The sequence below is a fragment of the Hemitrygon akajei genome, chromosome 18 (assembly GCF_048418815.1).
Source record: "Hemitrygon akajei chromosome 18, sHemAka1.3, whole genome shotgun sequence".
Taxonomy (NCBI): Eukaryota; Metazoa; Chordata; class Chondrichthyes; order Myliobatiformes; family Dasyatidae; genus Hemitrygon; species Hemitrygon akajei.
Window position 1 is genome coordinate 55,729,397 of NC_133141.1, and position 27,874 is coordinate 55,757,270.

A 27,874-nucleotide genomic window follows, 5' to 3' on the forward strand; every position below is an offset into this window, starting at 1 on the left:
GAAACTGAAAGGTCTGATTATATGTAAGTCACCTGGACCAGATGGACTACACCCCAGGGTTCTGAAAGAGGTAACTGAAGAGATTGTGGAGGCATTAGTAATGATCTTTCAAGAATCAATGGATTTTGACATGGTTCCGGAGGACTGGAAAATTGCAAATGTCATTCTACTCTTCAAGAAGGGAGAGAGGCAGAAGAAAGGAAATTATAGGCCAGTTAGTCTGACCTCAGAGGTTGGGATGATGTTGGAGTCAATTATTAAGGATGTGGTTTTGGGTACTTGGAGGCACATGTCAAAATAGGCCAAACTCAGCATGGTTTCCTTAAGGGAAAATCTTGCCTGACAAATCTGCTGGGATTCTTTGAAGAAATAACAAGCAGGATAGACAAAGGATGTTGTACACTTGGATTTTCAGAAGGCCTTTGACAAGGTGCTGCACATGAGGCTGCTTAACAAGATAAGGTGGCATTACAGGAAAGATACTAGCATAAAGCATTGACTGATTGGGAGCCTTTTCTGGTTGGCTGCTGGTGACTAGTGTTCCATAGGGGTCTGTGTTGGGGCCGCTTCTTTATACGTTATATCAATGATTTGGATGATGGAATTGATGCTTTGTGGCCAAGTTTGATAGAAAGATAGGTGGAGGGGCAGGTAGTGTTGAGGAAGCAGAGAGGTTGCAGAATAGCTTAGACAGAAAACCATAAGAATAGCTTAGACAAGACCATAAGATTTAGGAGTAGAATTAGGCAATTCGGCCCATCGAGTCTTCTCCGCCATCTGATCATGGCTGATCCAATTTTCCCCTCAGCCCTAATCTCCTGCCTTCTCCCCATATCCATTCAGACCCTGACCAATTATGAATCTATCAACATCCGTCTTAAATATACATAAGACTTGGCCTCTACAGCTGCCTGTGGCAAAAAAATGCCACAGATTCACCACTCTCGCAAAAGAAATTCCTTCCTATCTCAGTTCTAAAAGGATGGCCCTCTATTCTGGGGCTGTCCTCTGGTCTTAGAGTCTTCCATCATTGGAAACATCCTCTCCGCATCCACTCTATCAAGGCCTTTCATCATTCGATGGGTTTCAATTAGGTCTCCCCTCATTCTTCTAAATTCCAGTGAATACAGGCCCAGAACCATCAAACGCTCAGCCATGGTGAAGTGGTGGAACCTAATTTTGCTGCTTTATCTTATGATCTTAAATGTGAACAGCAACAACACTCGTGCATGACTTTGGTCTGTGTACTTGTTACAAAGCTCCACTCACCTAACTTCATTACACAACAAATTGGAGGAAATTAAGTGGCAATGCTTGGAGTACATGTTCACAGATGCTTAAAAGCAACCAGAGAGCTCATTAAGATAGTTAAAGAGGGTGCTTTCATTTTTTTTTTAGCTGTGGCTTATATTAAAAACACTACTTAAGGCCACTGCTTGAGAAAAATGTATAGTTCTGTACCACATCACAGGAAAGATGCAAATGTGCTGCTCAAGATTTTACTGTGAATGGCTATTGGAGTGACAGAGCATTAAAACTGACAAATCTGAGGCAATTCAAGTTAAGATGTATGGAAATAAGGTGCATTAATAAAGTAAGAAAGAAATGTTTCTCAGAGAGGCCAATAAATGAATGGTATAGATTTGAAGTAATTGACAAAAGGAATAGAGTAGATGCAAAGGCAGAGTTTTGCTCCAGTTAGTAAAAGTGGTCTGGAACTTGTTGCTGAAAATGGCTTTATTTAAAAAAAAAGAATCTCTTATCACATTGAAAAAATCCATGGATGTATACATGAAGAGCAGTGACGTGCAGAATACAGGCCAAGTACTAGAAGATGAGTTTAGGTTGGGTTGCTCCTTTTCAATCATTACAGCCACATGGGCCAGATAACCTATATCTGTGCTGTAATTTTTCCATGATTCCATAATATTCTGGAGCAAAGTATCTCCATTATCTTATTAGGTAGGGAGTTTCAGACTTAAACCTGGCACTGATGAAAAATTGGTCATAAGTTATTGGTAAACTTGCCCTAATCAAAACCCAAATTGCGTATGAGTAGGTGAAAATTAAAAACAATGTAGATGCTTGAAATCTGAAGTAAAACTTGGAAATGCTCAGCTGGTCAGATGATACTGCGGGAAAGAAACAACTAACACAGTTTTAAGTCAGCAGCCCATCAACTGCTAAATGTTTCCTACGTTTTCTATATTTGTATCTCTCAGCAGGTTGTTATTCAGGGATGTTGCCTGGTGTCACTGTTGATACCTTCCTGTACCGTGCTGCAATGCTTAAGGGTACACTTGGTGCTCAGTGGACATAGTGTGTCCTTTGAACAAGGCAAACCTGGGTAGTTTTCCACCTTGTCAGATTGATGCCTGACACAGTAACTCTACTAGAGCTTAACTAGAAACACAGCTAATTCTGGAACTGTAGTCTTAAGTATATTGTCAAGGCTCATAGCCTTTGCTTGCAGACATTTCTTTGTATCACATGCAATGAATTGAATTGGTTGAAGGTCTGTGATGAAGACTCAGGAGACAGAGATAAATCATCTTTTTGATACTATTGTATGAGGTTGCAAGTTCTTCAACTTTGTTTTCAGCACTTATTGGCTTGACACAGCTATTGCTGCCTGTTTTCATGGTGCAGGATATTTTCAGTCCTGTTTATATTTTAATTTGAACTTTTTTTGATGCTCTTCTGGTGTTGATGCCATTACAACCTAGTTTAGAAAATAATGACTAGAAAGAGCTCTCCACCATTGTGATAAACATCAAGCATCTAGGCCTCAGCCATAGAGGAATGCTGAAAATATTCAACAGGTCAGACATAATTTGAAGAGAGAATTTGAGGTGGTGATTAAGGTTGATGATCATCCTATTCATTAATTCTGATGAAAGATTTATCATTTATAATTGATGGTCTGTTTGTCTCTCCATGGGTCTTACCTGGCATGAGAATTTCTAGCATCCTGTTCTTATTACAGATTCTCAACATCTGTAGTTTTGTTTTATTTCCCCGCACCCCCCCAGCAGACTTCATCTAGGGGAATATATACATTAATCATTGTCAGAAGTTGTCGGTTGTCATCCTGCTAATAGTTTTTATTAATTTTATTACCAAAATTATCTTGGAAAATATAGTGAAAAGCATTCTGTAGAAACCTCTAATTTCACAAGCATAGTTACCATAAAAAATACACCTTTGCCTTTATTGTAACATTCTTTACATTATTTTGTGCATGTTACTAACGTTTTTCTGTCAATAAACACCTCTGCAAACAGTCTTTTCATAGTAAGTCTTGCATTATTTAAATGAAAAATATCATTTTATATATGAAGTAAGCATATTAAAATTATTGTGAATGTGCAAAATTATTATTTTTGCACTAGTAGTAATAAAGGATTGTACAGAATCAAGACTGCATTATAATCATGGCGTTTCATGTTCATGGACTTGCCTGAATTTCCTTCCTTTCTCTTCTTGAAGGCTTGTAGTTTCCAGAAGCTGTTTACTGTTGGAGAAGAGTTTGATGATGACGATGATAATGTAAGTCATGATTGGAAATTTTTATTTAACCTGCCATCTTCTATTGTGCCATCTTACTGCTTGCTGTTTCAGGTTAAATTTAGTGCAAGCACAGCAGACCCACTGAATAAATGGGAAACATTGACTGCTGGGAGAAAGTTAAATAGAGCTTGTTATTTATTTGCATTATTGCCATTGGTTTTTACGTTAGTATATTAAATGTAAAATAAAATATGAGTGCAGCAAGCTGTCTGCTGTAGCTATTCCTTGTGTTCAATTCCAAAGATTGCACCAGGGCTGTATTGGAACTAACTGGGTTCTCAGAACAACGCAAGATCTGCTTCACTAATAATTGTGCACCTCATAGGAAATGAGATTGAACTTCATGGAAAGTAAAGGATCTGGGGCTGCAACTACATCAGTCATTCAAAGTATTGACATATTAATACAATCAATTAAAAAAAGTTGGACAAAGAGTTGCATTTTGGAAGGAAAGAACTGAAAGGCTGAGATGTGTTAAATTTGTACGAAGCCGTACTTGGGCTGGACACGTTGAAGCTCTTAAAGCCTTTGAGGATATGAAAGAGCTTCAAACAGGGCCCATAGACAAAATATTTCCATTTTGGGGGTGAATTTAGATGCTGACATGAAATATAAAATGTTTAGTAATATCAATATGTAATATCGTGTTATACTTAAAGATATAATATTACACATGGTAATAATACCTTGACGGTGAAAAGTCTGTATTCTTATTGTTCAGTAAGTTAATTTTTGAAAAAAGATAAAATGTGATTGACAGCTTCTTTGCATTATTTCCCTCTTTTTGGTTGAAAAGTTCATCCAACTATTCTAATTCAAAAAAGAAATGAGTAAGGGCATCCCTGAACCTGATAGGTTTCTCATTTTTCGTTTCAACTTGGTATACTTTGCCAGTTTGGATTGATTCTCTGTGTATCCCAAATTGTTAGGATTGGTTTTTGAATCTTAAACTTTTGTTTTAAATAAATACTTTAACATTAAATATTTTTTATATGAACGCTCATTAATAACTAATTCTGAATTAATTGTATGTCTATACAGATGGTTACATTTTGGCATTTTATGTTTAAAATAGATATAATTTTAACAAGTATAAAATGTTTCTTGTACTTTGAAAACGCAACTATTCATTTTCCAGTGCTATGCAACTAATTTTCTAATCTGCTGTGGGCAGGATTTATTATCGGCAGCATTGGTTGCTGAAAGCACAGCCATCAGCTCATCTGGAATGACCCCCAGTGTTGGACTAAGGCCTATTTCTTCAACCCTTAGGACACCAGCTAGTTCATATTATGAACCTGTAAAATTGGCATGCAGCTCTGCAGGTCAGAAATATTTTCAATCAAAACCTGATTCTGTGTTAAATAATACAACAAATGATGAAACTCCTGCAAAGAAAACATTAACAGGATCTTCTGATGTTTCTCTGAAAGCACCGCAGTGGCCAAACAAACAGCACTTAACCTCTAATTACAAGTTTGTTAGCAATGCTGGGCAGAACATCACTATAAGATCAATCACGGATGTCGACAAAGAAGATGATCTGTTCTGGTCTGGTTCTGAAAAGCTGAATAAGACTGAAAATATATTCAATTCCACAATGGGGAAGGGCAGGACTTCAGCTTCTTATGAAGAGAGTCTTTCAACCTCTGGAATTGTTTCTTCTCAAATGTATTCAGCAGGTGATCTCCCACCAGGCAAATTTCCATGTTTGCCAAGAGCCACTAATGTTCAGAGTGGAATTTATAAAGATGGTCAAGCAAAGTCTGTAATGAATAATTTTGAGGGTGCAAGTAAAGCTTACAAACATCTTAATCAATCATCACATAAACTCAACCAGTGTCCAATTAATTTAAGCAATGTTCGGATTGGTGCTGTTGCAGTGGGAGGAACCAAGAATTCGTCTGGTCACGTTACTGATAACCGTTGCACAGATGAAATGTCTAAGACTGTGCCTGAGACTAAGTTATGTACTCCTATTCCATCAAGCACAGTCACTGCATCAAAAGAATTATTAACGCCAGTACCACAAAATTCTTTAGGAAAGCATATAATGGATAATACAATTAGGCCATGTAAAACTGTCTCCCCAAGTTTGAAATTTGCACAACACCATAAAATGGGCTCTACTGATTTAAAAAACTGTCCAAATTCAATGCCAATTAGACCACGAACTTCTCTTAATCGCTTAACCCCCATAATTACAGTTGGAGACTTCAGAAGACCCATTATGTCCACAAGTCAATCTCGAGCACTGATGTGTACTATAGAAAGCCCTACAGTTTCTGTAGGAGCTCAGTGTTCACCAGCGACAAATCCAAGTTTTGTAGGAACTCCTGTAACCAATCGCCTAATTCAACTGGTATCGGCTGCTAATCAGACACCAGAAATTCTAAAGGTTGACAGACCTCGGGCAAAACGACGCTTCCCTGGACCTGCAGGAATTCTTCCACAACAGGTATGATGACTGACACCATTTTAAGTCAGTTCAAAATTAGTTCTCTCATTTTCAATAGCTAGTCAGTGCGAATTGAAACTCTTCTGTTGTAACTATTTTGTGATTAAGTTCCATGAATAAGAAGAAAACAAGAAAATCTCTAAGGAAAGCCTGTTTTCCTTTATTCCTCCAGCAAATATTTCTCAATCTTGTGTTGCTTAAACAGGTTCAGGCTGATTCAGCACTAAATTCAGTCTCCAAGTCTAGTTGTGGAAGTAGTATAATATTTTAAATTCTTTTTGAATGATCAGTGTATTAAAGAAAAGGTTCAAATTAGAATGTTATAAATACAGAAGATGAATATTTCCAGAGACAGTAATAGTTTTAAAGTGGGAAAAGTCCCAGTTTCCTGAAGGCATGCTCTCAAGAATTTGATGGAGGTCGGAGAAGGCATATCAGAGCTCTTGACCACAATTAAGCGCTTATAAACTGGAGGAATGCCAAAGTAGATTGCCACTTAAACATGCAGTATATAAATGCTCAAACAAGGCAAATGTGGACTGGATGTCCTGATATAAAAGATGGGTAAATTTCTTAAAAGCTATAACATGTCTTCTATTATCTTTTTAACAGAATATGAGTGATATTGCCCTTTAGTTGTGGGGTTTGCCGGGCCATTTCATTGCACTGCGTGTCACATACAGATTAGATCAGGTTAGGGCAGTAAATTTCCTAAAGGAAGTTGGTGAACTTGTTTCTTTTTTACAATTCTGTAAATGTATATTCACTGTTGCTGATGAAGGGTCTCTGCCCGAAACATCGACTGTTTACACTTTTCCGTAGATGCTGCCTGACCTGATTTCCTCCAGCACTTTGTATGTATTGTGGTGAACTGACATTAATGTTCAATTCATCTTTCAATGAGTTTAAATTGTCTAGCTGTTGTAAGGACTTGAATTTGGATATTTAATCATCCTCTAATTTGTTAATCCATAAATTTAACCATTGTGCTACTGTTTGATATTAATAGTTTTATTTGCAAAAGCGATTTATTATCCATGAATTTTTAGTTCTACTGGTCAGCAGATTATTTACAGAGCGTGTCAACAGCATCAATGGTAGGAGTAATTGAAAGGTAGAATTTTGTTGGTTTGGTGTTTGGGTTTGTTTAGAATTTCATTTTCGTAGTAACAAGTAAATATGCACATAGTAACTAAGTTTGGGGGAAATAATGGATTGTATTAATATATAAAATGAAGTTCAAGAAACCGTATATGGTATTAATTGGGGAAAGTGGCAGCATCTTCACTAGAGCGGTATAACAATAGAAAGCCGAAGACTGCTTAAATGGTGAATTTTTTTTTCAGATTGCTGTGTAAACATTTGATACTCCCAGGATTCAAGATTGATAGAAATGTACAGTATGCCTAAAAGTTCCTATGCACTTGTAATTAGCATGTGCAATGAACATAACAATAGACTGCAACAGGATTGGAGGATCAGGACTTCCTAAACTAAAGGGTTTAAATTATCGGAACCACCAATGTGAGAGAGAATCTGGTGCAGAAAGTGAAAATGTAGAGACTTTGTGACACAAATACTCGAAGGGCGCATATTTGTTATCTCAAAAAGAATGATGGGAGAGACTGAAATGTTTTTATGAATAGCATGAAATACAGCATACTGCCTGAAAACAAAGCAAGAGATTTAAAATAAGATGGATGTATATTTGAACAAAAAGGAAAGGCAGGAGAATGTTGACAGTAATTTTGCAATATCTTGGACATCATAATGCGATGCAAAAAGAATAAAAAGTACAAAGCCTCCCATCAGGATTATTACTATGTAGAAAATCCTGATGGTGCATGCCGAGATTTCACTTAATGCTTTGCTGAATTGCTTTAGAGAGGTAGAATGATTGTAATTTCACGATTTGTAAAGGCTTTATTTTGACAGCACTTGAAAAGCAGCAATTTGGAAATGTCATTGATATTTGCTTTATTTTCTAAAGCAATTAATGAACAAAATTGAATATTCATAAAGCTTTATCCCAAGGACTGCTAAAGTGCACCTATTATAAAATGAGAACATCTAATGTGAGGAAATGTCTTAAATTTCCTCTGATAAATGTGTGAACATAATTTGTTTGGAATAAGACATGAATTCTGAGAGTAAACTTTAATATGCTAAACCAGCATTTGCAGAGCTCAGCAGCTTGTATAGTATTTGTGTTTTGTAAATTGATACCTAAATTGCATATTGATGTTCTAACTCCAAGTGTTTACTGCCGATCCTGCTTGTCTTCCAGCATTATGGTAAAAACCTGGATGAAGTCTTGATTTCAGTCCCACAGATACCAACACATGGTGCAGTGCCTAAACTATGCCCTCAGGTAAACTAGCAGATTTTCTATAAAGAAAAGTTGGATCTTAACATGTACAAATTAGTCCTGAATTTTGAGCTGTTTGGGAATGTGGAAAACTAGATTAGGATTATCCAAATCTTTCACTTGGGACAAGTTAAAGTTGTATGATGCAGGGGTTCCCAACCTTTTTTATACCATGGACTAATACCATTAAGCACAGGGCTCAATGGACTCCAGGTTGGGAACTCTTGAATGACTTCTACTTGATGAAAGGCAAGTTCACCTTCTAATTGCACGATCAAGTTAATATACTATCACCTTTAGATGGAAAAAATCACAAATTGACTAACTGACAGTCCATGATCCTGATGAATGGCAGTGAATGCTCAAAGGACTATGCAATTTGCCCTGCTTTTTATGTTCTTAAAAGTCAGTACTAAAATGCTCACTATTTTCATTTCAATTAATGACATAAATTACAACAAAATCCCTAGATTCGCAAAACATCCCAAAGTAGAACAAGGAATGTAGTAAGCAAGTAGATTTGTTATTTACATTTCTTGAAGAATTGAACCTAGTTTGTTGTGGAGAGTTGAAAAATAGTTGGTTAACAAAGGGGGAGTGTAAACTAAAGGGAACTGAAAGAAAAGGTATAGCAGTGCTACAGGTATTTTTAGAGATTATCCATAACATTACTAGAGTTAATGTACAAAACAAAGTAAGTTTATATCAAGGTGTTACTCTGATATTATTTGGAGTACTAATTATAGTCATGGTGACTGAGTTTCAAAAAATATGCTTCAGTAGAACATATAATGGGGTGCAAAAGTGAAGATCAAAAGATTCTTGCTATTGAAATTCTTAAATTGTATAAAAGGTTAAGAGTGTTATAATTATTTTGCTATTTTAGCTACTATGAAGAGCTCAATAGTAGGCGAACACAAATTAGAAATTCATAAATATGAAGTTAGTCCTCAGCTAAAATCTCTAAATAAAATTAAAAGTTGTGTAAGAACTCTTAAGTAACATAATAAATGAAGTCATGAAAAAATTGAAAGATGTGATGAGAAGGTGGCTGTTGAGTCAAGATTTATCTGTCAATGAGAAGGAAAAAAACTTAAAGGCATCCCACAATGTCTTAGACACAACGAATTATTTATAAAACATAGTCACTTTGCGCACATACTAAAGGGAATATGTGGACACCCAACTTCTCTTCTTCCCCCCCCCCCCCCCCCCCCCCCCCCCCACCTTCCATCAGGGGAAGATTTTAAAGCCTGAAAGCACATTACTACCAGGATCAAGAACAGCTTCCATCCCCACGGACCTCATACAATAAGGTGGACTCTTGACCTTGCAATCTGTCTGATTGTGGTCTTGCACTTTATTGTCTTTCTGCACTGCACTTTCTTTGTTAACTGTAACAATCAGTTTTGTGATCTTGTAATCTTTTATTGCTTTTCCCTTCCCTTGAACAGATACATTGCAGGTAAATTGATATTCAGGAGATTTCAAAATGAACTTGGGCTATCAAAAAAGCTGGTTGCCATGTGCAAACTGTGATATAAATCAAGTTCCATCAATTTCTTATCACCTCAGCACACCTTGGTAGATTTTGTACATCGATTTTCCTTTTGGGCAATATTAGATTGTCACTTTTGAAGTATTCTGCTTACAAAACTTGCATTGGTATAAGCAAGCTATAATAGCAAATAGTTTAAAACATCAAATGGTGAATCGAACTAGAAATGGCTGCAGCTAAATGTTCTGCAATAAGCAGTTTCAGTACTTGACCAGTTCAAGTAAACACCTGCAAATTGCTTGGGCGAATCTCATGTCAGTGGCATTAAAAGTTGTTGACCACAGCATGGCTCACACAGATTCAATGAACTGAGAGCACTCAAAGATGCAGTGTGTGGAAGTTTGCCTTTCTCTTTCTTGCTGAAAATCATTCGCAGGAAGGAGTTGACTGCTCTACTGGCAATAATTTGATAGTATTTTTTTAAGGAAGTGTCAGTTTCACTGAGTTACTGCATTCATTATTGATTTATTTTCCTTTATCTCTTTTTCTTAACTACGTCCTTCCCTTAAGGTATATATCCTACAGGTTCAAGAAGTATGAATTTTTCCTGTAATATGAAAAATTGATGATTAAGCAGGGAGTACAAAGAGCACAAGTAGGGATTGAGATAATGTGATTCTTCTGGAATATAAATTATTAACACTGAAGACAGAAAATGCTATTTACTGTTGTATGATTTTTTTTACAATTGGCATTTAAGGAAGATCTGAGTTCTCAACATTCAATTGAAGATGACTTTGGGAGAGGCCCGTGGGCTGCCATGAAAGAAGAATTAAGATTGGATGAAGGAGACACTAACTGTTTCCTTCGAAACTATAGCATTGTCATGGTTCTGCGGAAGGTAAGTTTTACAGTAATAGTAACAATGATGTACTTTACCTGATCTTAATACACAAGTACAGTTTAATTGCAATCTAAGGATAAAGAATGCTGACCACAACATCTTAGAGTAGGAAGGAAGGGAGTCAATGGGAAGGAGGGAAAACACTATTGTTGTTGCAGGAAAACTAAAGTTAGGGGTTGAAGTGATTGCATAGAAGTATGCTTTATCTATATTTGGAGAGAAGTGTGGTGCTGATGACAAATTGAAAGGTGCCAAAAGAAAAGCTGATAACATTAGAATAACCTTGCTTTAATTAGTAATTATTATGGTTCATTCCTTTTTAAGATGCAATTTTAAAAAATGGCTTATAAGCAAATAGACATAACATAATGGCTGCGCTGACCTATGAGAGATGAGTCAGTGCTCTTAATGTAATCTTTGTAGCCGAAGGCTATCAGAGAGATGAGGTCACAGGGAAGGTGGAATGGGAAGATCACAGACAAAGCACCCCTTAACCCTAACAGCCATGCATCTTTGAGCAGGGCGTTGCACCCAAAAAATGTTGGGTAGATACAGTCTGAGCTGTTGCTGCTGCCCCTCAATGACCACCAGCTGGAGTGTTAGGTTTATATATCAACCAGCTAGCCACAACTATCAAACAAATGAATGGCTGGGCCTTTGCCAGATTGGTTAAAATGAGCTTCAGCATCAGAAATAAAAGTTCATATAAGCTGTCATGTTATTCATTTAGTATAGGTAACCAAATTTCTATCATGGGAATTCCCTCTCAGCTTGCACATTATTTCAAGTTCAAAGTACATTTATTATCTAAGTATGTGTGTGTTATACAACCCTAAGATTCATTTTCCCACAGAAAGCCATGAAACAAAGAAAACCATGGTACCTGTTCAATGAAAAACGTGAAACACCCCCGCGCAAAAAAATTGCGCAAACGGCAAAAAAAGCAAATAAAATTACAGAATATAAAATACAAAATCAAAAGAGTCCAGTCATACATTTCAGCTCAAGCTAGCGCTGTGTCGTTCATTATCTGCAGGCTGTCTCAATCAAAAATAGCCAAAATAGCAACAAAATAAAGAGACCAGAAGTCAGAAACACATTATAATGTGAACTACAGGATCCAATTCAGAAGCTCGTCAATTAAACTTCGCCCAAGACCTAGGACCCCAGCACAATCCTTCAGCAGCGTCAAGCGAAAGAGAGAGAGAGACCATTTTAAAACTGGGACCTTCCTCCAGGACCAGTGAGAGAGAGGGAGAGTGAGACCCATCACATGCAGACTCCTTCCTCTGGTAGCAGTGAGTGAGAGGCTGGCGGACGGCACTGAACACCCACTTACCTTTCACTCTCGCCTCAATGATTTCAGTTTTCCTAGATGCTTCGATCGGTGAAAAATGGAGTCGATCTTGAGTTTACACCCACTCTCCAGGCTTCTTAAACTCTAGGGTCGACATTTCGCTCAAAACCTCACCGAACACCCTCGGAGACAGCAAGCGCCAGATCGCTCAATTGGCCCAAAAGCACACCATCAAAATGTAAATCACAGGTTCCGATAGTAGCAGAACCACATTTGAAAACAAAACAAAATGTAAAAGAAGTAGTTTCGTGAACCATCTGGAGGATGTTGAGTTGTTCACTGGTGCCATCTTCTTCCGGATAAGATTTTATTATGCAAGTTTAGCCTTAAACCTGAATAATAAAAACAGATCATCTGTTACTTGTTTTTTTTTTGCATATTGTCTACTGTACAGCTTTGACACTGAAAAGTAATTCATTTGGTGTAAAGTAGTTTAGAGTGTGTTTTAATCAAACGACTTGATCTAATGCATTTCTAAAACAGTTTTAAGTGAATCGTAACTGTTTCTATAGGCGGCCTTAAAACAGCTCCCTAAAGGCAAGGTTCCTAACATGGCCGTGCTTGTAAAGTCATTGACACGAACAAACACGGATGCCAGTGCCGTTTTTAAAGATCCATCAGGTAGGGTTATCCTTCTGATGTTTCACTTTGGATTTAATTATTGAAACTGCAAAAACAACTTGACTCGGTACAGAGGTATCACTTTAGGATCTGTCCAGATCCTTAAAGAAAATCTTAAGTCTTCCAAAAGCAAATGTTTATCCCGAAAGTTATGGCATTAGTGTAGCCTGTATAGATTTTGCTCCCCATTATTCCACTTCCTTTTGATTACTTAGTATAGATGATCCTACACAGGCTAAATACTTACTCCTATACTTGTCATCTTCTGCATTTTGGCACCGTGTGTTAAGATAATTGATAATTATGACTTTGTTGATAAAGCTTCCTTTGGTTTTATTCAGACTCTCCAAATCAGATTTATTATCACAAAATTTGTTACTTATTTTAACTGCTTTAGTCTGGCTAGTCTTTTAAATTTAATGTTGCCTAAAAAGAACAAGGAATTATTAGATGACCTTGGAAGTCTGGTATTATTGTTACTGATCCATCTTTTAAAATGGTGACAGTTTAATTCCTTTTTGAATTGGTCATTGTAAACAGGATTTGAGTAATGTCTTTCCCTGTTGAAAAAGAAACTTGACAGTTTGTACCAAAATGTTGCTCATCCTCTTTGATTCCCTTTTCCATTTCCTGTCTCGTCTGAATGTGTTGGGTTTTGTCTAATTTTATTTTGCATACTCTCTAATTCTTTGTCTTTGCTGAATGTGATGAAAATATTGACAAATAATATCTCATAGGCATATACCTTTTCCTCATCTTCACTATGCCTTGCCAAAGTAGTAGTAAATAATTTGTGAAGGATATGCACATTATGGAGCTGTAGTGAGCATCATATTCATACTACAAACATACTTTCCAGTGGGAAGCATTAAGTAAAAATTGCTGGTTGCATTTCCTTACACCAGTTGTAACATACTTGCCATTCCCACAGGAAATGGGTACTGTTCTGTGGGTAATGTAGGCAGTCAAAACTTGCACTTTCTGAAACTAAATGGGTAGCTATTAATGAACTCAGAGCCATCAGGGAACTTGCAAATAATCCTTTCTAAATCACAAAACAGGTCAATCTAATTCTGACAGTTGCTCCTTCCTAAAACTTAGGGATTATTCTTATCTACCTGTGTTGCCATCTTCAGGAATCTTGGACTTGTACACCAAGCTCCCTCTGTTTCTTAATACTAAAGGACCCTCCTCTCATTGTATAGGCCTACCCTTCTAGCTCTCGAACTGGATTGTTTTGTACGTCTCAAGATTAAATTCCATTTACCATTGCTTTACTGATCTTACCAATTGATAATTTTTTCTAGCCTACATATTTCCTCATTGTCACTAACATGATCAGATTTCATTTCAACTGCTAATCATACTTCCTATATGAATGTTCAGATCAGTAATGTACATAACAAACAGCAAGGATCCCAGGGCTGATCCCTGTGGTATACCACTGGTCACGGACTTTCACCATCACCCTCTGCTTCCTATTAAAACCCCATTTTCGGTCCAATTTGCCCACTTGCCAATGATTCTATGGACTCTAACCTTTGGAGCTTGTTTGCAACGTAGGACCTCATCAAAGACCTTACTGGTCCATGTGGACTACATCGACTGTACAATCCTCATTAATATACAGTGGATTCTGGTTAATTGGGCTGACAGTTAATCGGGGTAGCCGTTTATTTGGGTCAACTCTTAAAGAACAAAAAATAATCAAGAAAATAGCTGGGATTCCCTTCGTTGGGACACAATGCTGCTTAATTGGGACAAGAGAACGTTGCCAAACAAGTTGTATCTAGTGTTAGTTGTGCACGCCTGAGTGGCTGTTAGACACTGCATTTTACTTAGAGTGAACAGTTTTTAAATGGTGTCAGTTGTGTGTGTTTGGGTTCAAAAAGCAGTGATTTTTGTCACAGTTCGCCAGAAATAAGCAGTAAGACAACTAAGAACTGTTCTGCTCATTGTGGTTGCAAGCATTCAGGGTTGGAGATGCCAGAAATGGCTGGGAGTGAAAATGAAACTATTCCATTTCTTCAAGTTAAGAACTCCGAAGAATTTAAAGGTATTGACAATCATCCTGAATGTTACAATGAAAATGAAGATTTGGAAGATGTAATAGTTGAAAACATTGTTTGAAGGCAGTCCACCCTCTGCACTAGGTGTTTGCACTGATTTTGTTTATTTACAGTCAATCAAAAGAACAATGAATACACTGGATGAATTCCTCTGTCAATAACAATTAGGAACTAATACAGTTTCATAGTAGTGTTGGTAGTGTTCTCATTTGTTCTGTGTTTAATTTAAATACATTATTTGTTACTCAGTTAAATGGTAGTTTTCCTTTTAATATCTTTTTAAATATTTCTGTGAAATTTCAGCTAATGGGGCAGCCGCTTAATTGGGCCAAATTGTACTGGTTCCAAGGTGTCCCAATTAACTGGAATCCACTATTTTGAACCTAGAATATAGAACAGTACAGGCCCTTCAGCCTGTGATGTTGTGCTGACCTTTTAATCTACTCCAAGATTAATCTAACCCTTCTGTCCCACGGAGCCCTCTATTTTCCTTTCAATCATGTGCCTGTTTAAGAGTCTCATAAATGTCTCTAAAATATCTATCTCTGCCACCACCTCTGGCTGTGTGTTCTATGCACCCACCACTCTCTGTATATTTTTTAAAAATTACCTCCAACATCTCCATACTTCTTCTAGTCATCCTCTCGTGTTTGCCATTGCCATCCTGAGAAAATAATGATCTTGTACACCTTATTCAAGTCAACTCTCATTCTCTTTCACACTAAAGAGAAAAGCCTTAGCTTGCTCAACCTTCATAACGCATGTTCTCAAGTCCAGAGACGTTCCACAAAACTGCTAAGATTCCTGTCATTAATCCTGTATTCTGCCTTCAAGTTTGACCTTCCAAAATATATCATTTCAGTTTTTGAGATTCAACTCCATCTGCCACTTCACAGCCCAACTTTGCATCCTGTCAATGTACCATTGTAACCTCCGACAACCTTCTACAGTTCCCACAACACCACTAACCTTTCTGTCATCTGCAAACTTACTACTACCCCTGCATTTCCTTATCTAAGTTATTATCTAATCACAGAGCAGTGGTCCCAGAACATTTCCCTGTGGAACACTTGTTAGTTATGTACATCCAGGCAGAATAAGCTCCATCTACAGTCACCCTATGTCTTCTGTGGGCAAGCTAATTCTGAATCCACAGAGCCAAGTTTTCCTGGATCTCATGCCTCCTGACTTTCTGAATGAACCTACCATGGGGAACCTTGTTGAATGCCTTACTAAAATCCATACACACTACATCCACTGCTCTACCTTTGTCAATTTACCTCAAAAGTCAATCAGGCTCTTGGAGCGTGACATGCTCCTCACAAAGCTGTGCTATCACTAATTAGATTTTGCTTCTCGAATTGTGCATAAATTCTTTCTCTAAGGATCCTCTCCAATAGTTTGCCCACCACTGATGTAAGACTCATTAGTCTATAATACCCAGGATTATCCCCATTACCTTTGAACAAAGGAATAACATTTGCCATTCTCCAAGCTGCTTGTACTACTCCTTGTGAGGACACAGAGATCATCGCCAACAGCACAGCAGTCTCTTCCCTCACTTAGTATAGTAATATGGAGTATATCCCGAATGGCCCCGGGGACTTAGCTATCCTAATGTTTTTCAGAAGTACCAACACTACCTCTTTCATAATCTTGACAGGACCCTGTTCTTTGTTGACCTTGCATTCATCAAGGTCCCTCTCAGTGGTGAATAATGAAGTAAACTATTCATTAAGGGCATCCCCTACCTCTTCCAACTCCAGGCATGTTTCCTTTTTTATTCCCAATTGGTCCTATACTCACTCTAGTTATCTTCCTATTTTTCATGTGTGTGTAGTACACCTTAGGTTTTCCCTAATACTACTTGCCAAGGCCTTCTCAAGTCCCCTTCTAGCTCTCCTAAGTTCCTTCTTAAGCTCCTTCATGGCTACCTTATAACTCTCGAACCCTGTCTGATGTATGCTTCCTTCTACCTCTTGGCTACATGCTCCACCTGTTGTCAACTGTGGTTCTGTCACTCTACCTCAATGGGACAAACCTATCCAGGACCCCATACAACACACACAAAATGCTGGTGGAATGCAACAAGCCAGGCAGCATCTATAGGAAGAAGTACTGTCGACGTTTCGGGCAGAGACCCTTTGTCAGGACTAACTGAAAGAAGAGATAGTAAGAGATTTGAGAGGGGGAGGGGGAGATCTGAAATGATAGGAGAAGACAGGAGGGGGAGGGATGAAGCTAAGAGTTGGAAAGTTGATAGGCAAAAGGGATACAGAGCTGGAGAAGGGGAAGGATCATGAGATGGGAGGCCTAGGGAGAAAGAAAGGGGGAGGGGAGCACCAGAGGGAGATGGAGAGCAGGCAAGGAGTGATTGTGAGAGGGACAGAGAGAGAAAAAAAAAGAAAGAGAAAAGAAGAGGGGGGAATAATAAATAAGGGATGGTGTAAGAAGGGGAGGGGGGCATTAACGGAAGTTAGAGAAACCAATGTTCATGCCATCAGGTTGGAGGCTACCCAGATGGAATATCAGGTGTTGTTCCTCCAACCCGAGTGTGGCTTCATCTTGACAGTAGAGGAGGCCATGGATAGACATATCAGAATGGGAATGGGACGTGGAATTAAAATGTGTGGCCATGGGAGATCCTGCTTTGTCTGGTGGACAGAGCGTGGGTGTTCAGTGAAACGGTCTCTCAGTCAGAACCCCATGCAACTACTCCCTAAACAAGCTCCACGTTTCCATTGTACACTTCCCTTGGAACATCTGTTCCCAAGTTAAACTCCCACTTCTGACCAAATAACAGCACAGTTTAAGTTCTGACCTAATAGCAGCATAATTGGCCCTCCCTCAATTAAATACTTTTCCATTTTGTCTGCTCCTGTCCGATGTTATAGAAACATAGAAAACCTACAACACAATACAGGCCCTTTAGCCCACAAAGCTGTGCCAAACATGTACTTACCTCAGAAATTACCTAGGGTTACCCATAGCCCTCTATTTTTCTGAGCTCCAGGTACCTATCCAGAAGTCTCTTAAAAGACCCTATCATATCCGCCTCCACCACCATCGCCGGCAGCCCATTCCATGGACTCACCACTCTGCATTTTTTTTTAAAAACTTACCCCTGACATCTCCTCTGTACCTACTCCCCAGCACCTTAAACCTGTGTCCTCTCATACTAGTTCAGCCCTGGGAAAAAGCCTTTGACTCTCCACACAATCAATGCCTCTCATTATCTTGTACACCTGTGCTAAAGATTGGAGAGTTGTGGTCACTGCCTCCGAAATGCTCACCCACAGAGATAGCTATCATTTGACTAGGTTCATTTCCTTATACTATACCCAGTATGGCCTTACCTCTGTCAGTTTATCCAGATATTGTGCCAGGAATTCTTCCTGGGTACATCTAACAAATTCTGTTGTATTTAAACTTGCAGTAATAAGGTACCGATCGATATTAGGGGAAGTTGAAGTTACCTATGACAACAACCCAATTATTTTGACACCTTTCCAAAATCTGCCTACTAATCTGTTCCTCGGTGTTCCTGTTGGGATTTTGGCAGGGCAGGGAGTGCGGGGAGGATCCCTCCACAGCATCCTCCCTTTCTGCATCTGTGATACTATCCCTGATTAGCAATGTCACTTCCTCCACCTCTTTTACCGCCTGCTCTCCCTGTCTCTTTTGAAATGTCTTAATGCTGGAACTTCCAGCAGCCATTCTTGCCTTTGTGACAGCTAAGCCTCTGTAATGAGCACAACGTCATAGTCCCATGTACATACTTCTTCAAGGAACGATGCCTCAGAAAGGTGGCGTCCATCATTAAGGATCCCCACCACCCAGGACATGCCCTCTTCTCACTGTTACCATCAGGAAGGAGGTACAGAAGCCTGAAGGTACACTCAGCAATTCCCCTCGTTACCTGATTCCTAAATGGACACTGAATCCATGAACACTACCTCTGTACTTTTGGGGTTATTTTTTGCACTGTAGTGAAGTGCAGAGCTAGAAATAACGACACGCAGTCTGTAAGTTGCACTAGAGACTCGTTTATTCAAACTTCGCGGTACTGGCTTTTACACAGTTCTGTTCCCGCCCTCTCTGGGCGGAAATGACATCAGAGGTGCATTACAAAAGTCTCTATCTGCGCGCGGGCTTTCTCCCCTTGCTGGTGAAGAAGGAGGCCCAGCGCCATTTTGGGGCTGGCCTCTCTGCTGACGTGCGTGCCATTTTGTGAACCGGTTCGCCTGCGTAGAAAGTGGGTCACCACATAACCCCTCCCTTCTCCCCCCCCCCAGAACCGGCGATACACCCCCCAATGTCCATAGTCTGGATCAGTCTCTGTTTGGGCAGTCTGCCTCTTTGCCACGGTGCCTGGACCTTGACCAGCTGCGCCAAGTCCACATGGGCCGGGTTGAGTCGGTCCACTGTGAAAACCTCCTCCTTCCCCCCCCCCCCCCCCCCCCCCCAGTGTCCAGAACGTACATGGACCCATTGTTCCTGATCACCTTGAACAGCCCCTCGTACGGCCGCTGTAGCGGTGCCCGGTGTGCGCCCCTTCATACAAATATAAACTTACAGTTCTGCAGGTCTTTGGGTACGCAGTTCGGGATCTGTCCGTGCTGTGAAGTCGGTACGGGGGCCAGGTTGCCGAACCTTTCGCATAGTCTGTCCAGGACCGCTGTGGGTTCTTCCTCTTGCCCCCTTGGGGCTGGTATGAACTCTCCTGGGACGACCAGGGGTGCGCCATACACCAGCTCGGCCAACGAGATCCTCTTTGGGCGCTGTACGAATTCCAAGCAGGACCCAGGGAAGCTTGTCCACCCAGTTAGGTCCTCTCAGGTGGGCCATGAGAGCCGACTTCAAGTGACGGTGGAAGTGCTCCACTAGTCCGTTCGACTGTGGGTGGTAGGCAGTTGTGTGGTGTAGCTGCGTTCCCAACAGGCTGGCCACAGCCGACCACAGGCTGGAGGTGAACTGGGCACCTCTGTTGGAGGTAATGTGGGCCAGTACCCCGAAGCGTGCTACCCAGGTTGCGATCAGTGCTCGGGCGCAGGAATCGGCGGTGGTGTGGTTGAGCGGGACCGCCTCTGGCCACCTTGTGAACCGGTCTACCATAGTTAGGAGGTACCGCGCTCCTCGCGACACTGGCAGGGGCCCCACGATATCCACATGAATATGGTCGAACCTCCGGCGGGTGGGTTCGAACTGCTGCGGCGGGGCTTTGGTGTGCCGCTGCACCTTGGCTGTTTGGCATTGCGCGCAAGTTCTGGCCCATTCGCTGACCTGTTTGCGAAGTCTGTGCCAATGAACTTGCTGGAGACCATCCGGATGGTTGCCCTGATAGATGGGTGCGCCAAGCCGTGTATGGAGTTGAAAACTCACCAAGGTTGGCCGGTAGCCATGTCACACAGGAGGGTCCTCTCACCTGGGCTTACGAGGAAGTCTTGCAGCTGCAAACCCGAGACTGCGGTCCTGTAGCTGGGCATCTCGTCGTCTGCCTGCTGCGCCTTCACCAGTGCTGCATAGTCCACCCCCAGCACAGGGCCTGGATAGCTGGTCTGGAGAGTGCATCCGGCACGACGTTGTCCTTTCCCGAGAAATGTTGGATGTCCGTCGTGTACTCGGAGATGTAGGACAGATGTCACTGCTGGCGGGCCGACCAGGGATCGGACACCTTCGTGAGCACAAAGGTCAATGGTTTGTGATCCATGAACGCGGTGAACGCCTTCTAAGAAGTATCTGAAATGCCGGATTGCCAGATATAGTGCTATCAGCTCCCGGTCGAAAGCACTGTACTTGAGTTCGGGTGGTCGTAGGTGCTTGCTGAAGAATGCCAGGGGTTGCCAGCGCCCCTCGATGAATTGCTCCAGCACCCCACCGACTGCTGTGTCGGATGCGTCCACCGTGAGTGCGGTCGGAACGTCCGTTCTGGGGTGCACCAGCATCGCGGCGTCTGCCAATGCTTCCTTGGCTTTAACAAAAGCAGCCGCGGCCTCTTCGTCCCAAGTAATGTCCTTGCCTTTACCCAACATCAGGGTGTACAAAGGGCGCATGATACGGGCTGCTGAGGGGAGGAAACGGTGGTAGAAGTTCACCATACCAATGAACTCCTGCAGGCCTTTGACCGTGTTGGGACGCGCAAAGTGGCGGATCGCGTCTACCTTGGCGGGCAGAGGTGTTGCCCCGTCTTTGGTAATCCTGTGGCCCAGGAAGTCGATGGTATCGAGACCGAACTGGCATTTGTCCGGGTTGATCGTGAGGTCGAAATCACTCGGGCAGGAGTTGAGCTGGTGGAGGTGGGACAGATGCTCCTGACGACTACTGCTGGCTATGAGGATGTCGTCCAAATAGATGAACGCAAAGTCCAGGTTGCGTCCCACCACATCCATTAGCCGCTGGAACGTCTGTGCGGCATTCTTCAGGCCGAATGGCATTCAGAGGTATTTGAATAGGGTGATGAGTGCTGTTTTGGGGATGTCTTCAGGGTGTACCGGGATTTGATGGTATCCCCGGACGAGGTCTACTTTGGAAAAGATTCTTGCCCCATGCAGGTTTGCTGCAAAGTCCTGTATGTGTGGCACGGGGTAGCGGTCTGGAGTGGTAGCCTTGTTCAGTTTGCGATAGTCGCCGCATGGTCTCCAGCCTCCGGCTGCTTTGGGCACCATGTGCAGGGGGGAGGCCCATGGGCTGTCGGACCTCCGTACAATCCCCAATTCCTCCATCCTCTTGAACTCCTCCTTCGCCAGGCGGAGCTTTTCCGGGGGGGAAGCCTTCGTGCGCGGGCGTGGAGGGGTGGTCCCTGGGTCGGAATGTGGTGCTGTACTCTGTGTCTGGGCATGGCTGCCGTGAACTGTGATGCCAGAATCGATGGAAAGTCCGCCAGGATTCTGGTGAATTCGTTGTCGGACAGCGTGATGGAATCCAGGTGTGGGGCCGGCAACTTGGCTTCACCCAGGCAGAACGTCTGGAAAGTCTCGGCATGGACCAGTCTTTTCCCTTGCAAGTCGACCAGCAGGCTGTGAGCTCACAAGAAGTCCGCCCCCAGAAGTGGTTGGGCCACGGCGGCCAGTGTGAAGTCCCACGTGAACTGGCTGGCGCCGAACTGCAGCTGCACTGTACGGGTGCCGTAGGTCCGTATCGTGCTGCCGTTTGCGGCCCTCAGGGTGGGTCCTGGCTTCCTGTTGCGGGTGTCATACCCCGTCGGGGGTAAGACGCTGATTTCCGCTCTGGTGTCGACCAAGAAGCGGCATCCCGACTGTTTGTCCCAGACGTACAAGAGGCTGTCCTGGTGGCCAGCCACTGTAGTCATTAGCGGCAGCTGGCCCTGGCGTTTTCTGGGAACTTGCAAGATGGGTGACAACAGCGGGCTTCTGTTCCCCACCGCTGGTGGTAGAAACACCATTGTTAATTGGCCTCCTCACTCCTGCCTCTGGGTTGTGTGCACTCCGTTGCCGTGCCTGGTCTGGCCTGCTGTTGGGCACGTGGCTTGGTAATTTGTCCGACGGATGCCCCGCTCCCCCTCTTGGCTTTCCACAGCACATCTGCCCGGGCTGCCACCTTCTGGGGGTCACTGAAATCTGCGTCGGCCAGCAGCAGATGTATGTCCTCTGGCAGTTACTCTAGGAACGCCTGCTCAAACATGAGGCAGGGCTTGTGTCCGTCAGCCAAGGCCAGCATCTCGTTCATCAATGCTGACGGCAGTCTGTCTCCCAAACCGTCCAGGTGCAGCGAGCGGGCACCTCGCTCACTCTGAGAGGCCAAAGGTCCCAATGAGCAGCGCTTTGAATGCTGCATATTTGCCTTCTTCCGGGGGTGACTGTATGAAATCCTCAACCTGGGCAGCTGTCTCCTGGTCAAGGGAGCTCACCACATTATAGTAACGCGTGGAATCAGAAGATACCTGCCGAATCTGGAACAGGGCTTCTGCTTGGTCAAACCACACACGTGGTCGCAGCGTCCAGAAAGTTGGCAGTTTTAGCGAAACTGCGTGAACAGATGAAGGGTCGATCATCTTTGGTCCAAATCCCATTTGGACTGTCAGGGTCACCAATGTAGCGCTGGGCTACACACAGAGCTAGAAATAACGACATGCAGTCTGTAAGTTGCACTCGAGACTAGTTTATTCAAACTTCGCGGCACTGGCTTTTACGCAGTTCCGTCGTCGTCGTCGCCCCCCCCCCCCCCCCACCGGCGGAAATGACATCAGAGGTGCATTACAGAAGTCTCTTCCCACGCATGGGCTTTCTCCCCTTGCTGGTCAAGAAGACCCAGCGCCATTTTGGGGCTGGCCTCTCTGCCGACATGCGCCCGATTTTGTGATTCAGTTTGCCTGTGTAGAAAGTGGGTCGCCATAGCACTATTTATTTTAACTTAACTATTTAATAGACATATTCTGATACAAGCTCTAAGTTCATCACCCTTGTTCCCAATACTACTAGCATTAAAAGTAAATACATTTCAGCACATTCAGCTGACTGCATTTATGCCCTATCCACTGCTTACCCTTCTTCACAGTCTCACTACACATTGCATCTACCTTTACACCAACTGCTCCATCATCTGACCTTTCACTCTGGTTCCTATCCTCCTGCCAACCTAGGTTAAATCCTCCCAACAGTTCTAGCAAACCTGTCCACAAGGACATTGGTCCCTCTTGTATTCAAATATAACATGTCCCTTTTGTACAGGTTACACCTTCCCCAAAAGAGATCCCAATGACCCACAAATCCGAAATCCTGCCCCCTACACCAGTTCGTCAGCCACACTTTCATCTGACATATCAAACTATTCTTACCCTCAGTGGTGAGTGGCACAGGCAGCAATCACGAGATTACTACTCTTGAGGTCCTGCTTTTTAGCTTCAATTCTAACTCCCTATATTCGCTCTTCTTAACCTTATCCCTTTTCCTAGCTCTGATGTTCGTACCAATATGTACACAGCTTCTGTGCTCTCCTATCTCTTTTAGAATCCTGTGGGCTTAATCTGAGATGCCCTGACCCTGACACCTAGGAGGCAACATGCCATTCAGGAGTCTCTTTCACATCTACTATGTGTTCTCCTAACTATTGAATCCTGTAATGCCACCACTCTCCTTCCCTTCTGAGCCACAGAGCCAGGCTCGGTGACAGAGACCTGATCACAACAGCTTTCCCCTAGTAAGTTGTGTTACAACTCCCAGCAGTTTCCAAAACGGTACAGGTGTCCCCTGCTTTACGAATGTTCGCTTTACGCCATTTCACTTTTACAAAAGACCTATATTAGTAACCTGTTTTTGCATTACAAAGAAGATTTTCGCTTTTACAAAAAATTTTCCCATATAAATTGATGGTTCTTTGCTTTATGCCATTTCGGCTTAGGAAAGTTTCATAGGAACGCTCTACCTTTGTAAAGGGGAGGGCACTCCTGTATACTTGTTACCTCTGGAAAAAATCAGTGTAATTGCTCAGATGGGATCTTCCCTTGAAATCATGCTGACTACTTTTGATTAGTCCCTGTTTTGCTTCAGCTTCTCCTCTTCCCCGACCCCAATTGCTTCCCTATCCAGCCTAACTTACCCTTGCTATCATTGGATAAAAATACCCTATTTGCTGTTTTCACCTGTGACCGAGGATTAAAAATCACTTTGATTGACCGAGCAATCTCCTATCTCATCTCCTAAAGCAGCCTGGACTATAGCTTACTTATCAAACTTTCACCCACCAAGGCATGCAATACTCATTTTTAATAATGTGGTCTAGAATCTCCTTGAATTCGCAAGTTGCAATGTTTTTGGTGAATATACATGAAAAATATTTCTTTATGGCCTCATTCGAATCCTCTGGCTCCAAATGAAATGTCAAAAAAAAGCTTCAGATGTTGGAAATCTAAACTAGAAAACAGAAAATGTTGGAAAATCCCAGTAGATCAGGTAGCATCTATGGAGAGAGGAACAGTTACAACACACAACTGACTGTTTCTCTTTACTCAGATACTGCCCAACCTGCTGAGTTTTTCCAGCAATTCCTACTTTTCATTCATGGCAGTAATCTGTGCATTCTCATGAGAATGGTATCTCTGCCATGGTATCAAAATTATCACCTGTGATCAGAGCATGATATTCGTGTCTTGTGTATGTTCTTCAGTCTTTCCAAAATGATGTGAGACCGTATGTGAATTGTTAATCTGTTGTCTGACAGATAAAATCAAACAGGTAAGATTGGTTGCAATCACTTCAATTAACATGGTTCTATCTATCAGTTAGTTATCTTAATTTACTTAAACTGTTTCTTTGGTAACCTCAAGCATTTCTAATCTCTCATCTAAAAGCACTTGTAGCTTGCTTAATTGCAACATTTGACAACTAGGATAGATCCTATACTTATTATTTTTCTGTTTGCATAGTAAGTTAGGATCTTAGTATCTGACATTTGTCGCTGTCTGAAGGCCTACAAACTCATAATTTTAAAAAAAAGTTACTTCTCTCCCTTTGAAACCAATTAAATTTTATTGAAAAGGGGTGTTTCATCTGAGAGGCTCACATTATGTAATTTGCCAATTTTTTCTTGATTAAAAGCATTGTCAGGTTTTCTAATGTTTAATAAATACAGCCTGTATTTTTATAAAGCTCTGTGCAGTTACTATTTTGATCCTAATGCAGTGTACACCCGTGTGTTACAGAGGAGTTGTGTTGCTAGAAAGCCATCGGTATCATAATTTGTCTTTTTCAAAATAGAATATACAATTTGCCAGTATTCAAAATTCAGCATTAGGATAACCATTCAAGACTAGAAACTAATTTGATCTCTGCTCAATTTCTTAGAAGCTAGAATGTTACATTGTGTTAAATTAATTATCTTTGAAATTCCTTGAGTGGTGCTTGGGATGCTATCTTTTTCTTCTGTCCCCCTCATTCATAAATCTATTTTCCCCACAGACATCCCTGTCTTTAATGGGGCTATTTAAAAGAATGCTTGCTTTCTACAATAAGCAATATTTAGAAAGCATTTGTGCAAATGAAGCATTGTGAATAGTATACTTGCAATATGTTAGTGCTGGAATTTGATTTGCTTGAAGCTTAATTCTTTATTACTGTTGTACAGGTGAGATGCAAGGTACCATTCACAGACAACTTCTGATTGATCAACCAAATGATTTAAAAGTTGGAACAGTGCTCCTCTTGAAGCAGGTTGTTAGCTTGATACTTGAACATTGGAGTTTTTTTGGTTATTAACTTTGCTTATGTAACATCAATTGAATGTGGTTGGCTTCTGTGTAGAGGGTAATAGCATACACACCCAAGTAAAATGATCACTTTTGTATGCTTTCGACAATCGATGGTAATATTTAATGTTACATCTGTGGCACGTGCAATTCTTTTTGTTTTATGTTTTATGATTTTTTTTTAAAACATTTTGCTAATTTGATTATAAATCTTGCTAGGTTATTTTCAATCTGTAAATTAAAAATAATTGTGAAGTTGTTCTTTTCCAACAGTATTTTATTTCTATCTGTAGGTTGGTGTATTTTCTCCATCACTTCGAAATCATTATTTGAATATAACACCGAGTAATGTGATTAAGGTATATCCTCAAGGTTCTACTGTATGCATTCATAGCCAAATTGCCCAGAGTTCCCAGGTAAGAATGGCATACGTAAGCGGTGTCATACTGCTCCTAAAACTGGTTCTGCATTGATAGGGGTACTAAGTAGGCAAATTCTTTCTTTATCTCTCAGGCTTCTCTTGGGGAAACTCCCTCCCCTTTATCTTTCCTTCATCTAAAAGCTCTCCTTTTCTGTCCAGCTTTAGTCTTTACTTTGACCCAGCAATTAAGAATCTCAATAAATCAGAAATGTACACTATTGTCTTGACTGCTCCCAGTTGTGTTAAGTTCTCTGTAGAGGTAAACTGTTGTTCACTCTACAAGTTAATGATTGTACAGACAGCAAAGTCTTCCAAGATGACAATTTATAACAAATTTACATAAAATTATCTGTGTACATATTGAAATGAACAAATTATAAAATGACAGAACCAATTATCTTTTTAGAATTAAAGTAAATTTGATGGAAATAGATAGCATTTAAAATGCTTTTTTAAATCAATTAAAACATCTGAAACTATCCTGCTTTAGCTTTTCATAATTGCTCTCTTGAATCACATCTGTGTATTTTAGAAACCAATGAATAAGGTGCATGCACAATGGGATTGTTTGTCTTGGCTGACATCTGAATTTATTTTATACTTCCATTGAGTGTATTTCAATGAACAGAACTATAAAAGTTGCATCACAATATGAGTCTATTCAGTCTGATTCAGTGCTGCTATTACCTCTTCAAAGCCATTTTATCAAACTTCCTTGACTTTACTCTAATGATGTTTTGACCCTTTCTTTTCAATTGTATCTAATTAAAATGTCTGGCAAAGCAAATCCATTTCCTCATGAGCTTTTGCAGTGAAGCAGTTCCTCCAGCTTTTCTTTTATTTTTCTACTTTTAATCATCAATCTGTGACATTTACTAATTCAACAACCAAGAGAAATAACCTTCTATTAATTATTCTCTCACCCAGTTTTGAATACTTCTTCTCGGCCTTCATTTCAAGTTTTCAGCAGCCTTTTCCAAAAACTCCCTTCTAGAAAGTGCCGTAGGGCTATTAAATCAAAGTAACCAACATAATCAAAGAGCCCTCCCACTCCTGACATTATCCATTCTTCCCCCTCTAGTTTGGCGGAAGATACTGAAGCCTGAAAGCACATTCCACCAGGCTCAAGGATGGCTTCTACCCCACTGTTATAAAATTATTGAATGGTTCTCTAGAGCGATAAGATGGACTCTTGACCTTGCACCTTATTGCAACCTGCACCACACTTTCTCCGTAGCAGTTGCACTTTATTCTGCATTCTATTATTGTATTGTCTTGTATTACCTTAGTGCACTATTATGATTTGATCTGTATGAACAGTATGCAAGACAATTTTTACACTGTACCTCAGTACATGTGACAAGAATAAACTAATTTGCCAAGGAAGTCACAAGCTTATTGAGCTCTG

General features: G+C 41.1%; 1 protein-coding gene across 1 annotated transcript in view; it reads left to right on the forward strand.

Annotated features, from left to right (window-relative positions):
- Positions 1-27,874, forward strand: part of hrob (homologous recombination factor with OB-fold) — a 47,357-nt gene that overhangs the window by 5,841 nt on the left and 13,642 nt on the right. Inside the window, exons 2-8 of the mRNA XM_073071568.1 lie at positions 3,490-3,549; positions 4,745-6,028; positions 8,316-8,399; positions 10,655-10,795; positions 12,668-12,776; positions 25,925-26,010; positions 26,339-26,461. Coding sequence (XP_072927669.1) covers positions 3,490-3,549; positions 4,745-6,028; positions 8,316-8,399; positions 10,655-10,795; positions 12,668-12,776; positions 25,925-26,010; positions 26,339-26,461 — 1,887 coding nt within the window. The remainder of the gene's footprint in view (positions 1-3,489; positions 3,550-4,744; positions 6,029-8,315; positions 8,400-10,654; positions 10,796-12,667; positions 12,777-25,924; positions 26,011-26,338; positions 26,462-27,874) is intronic.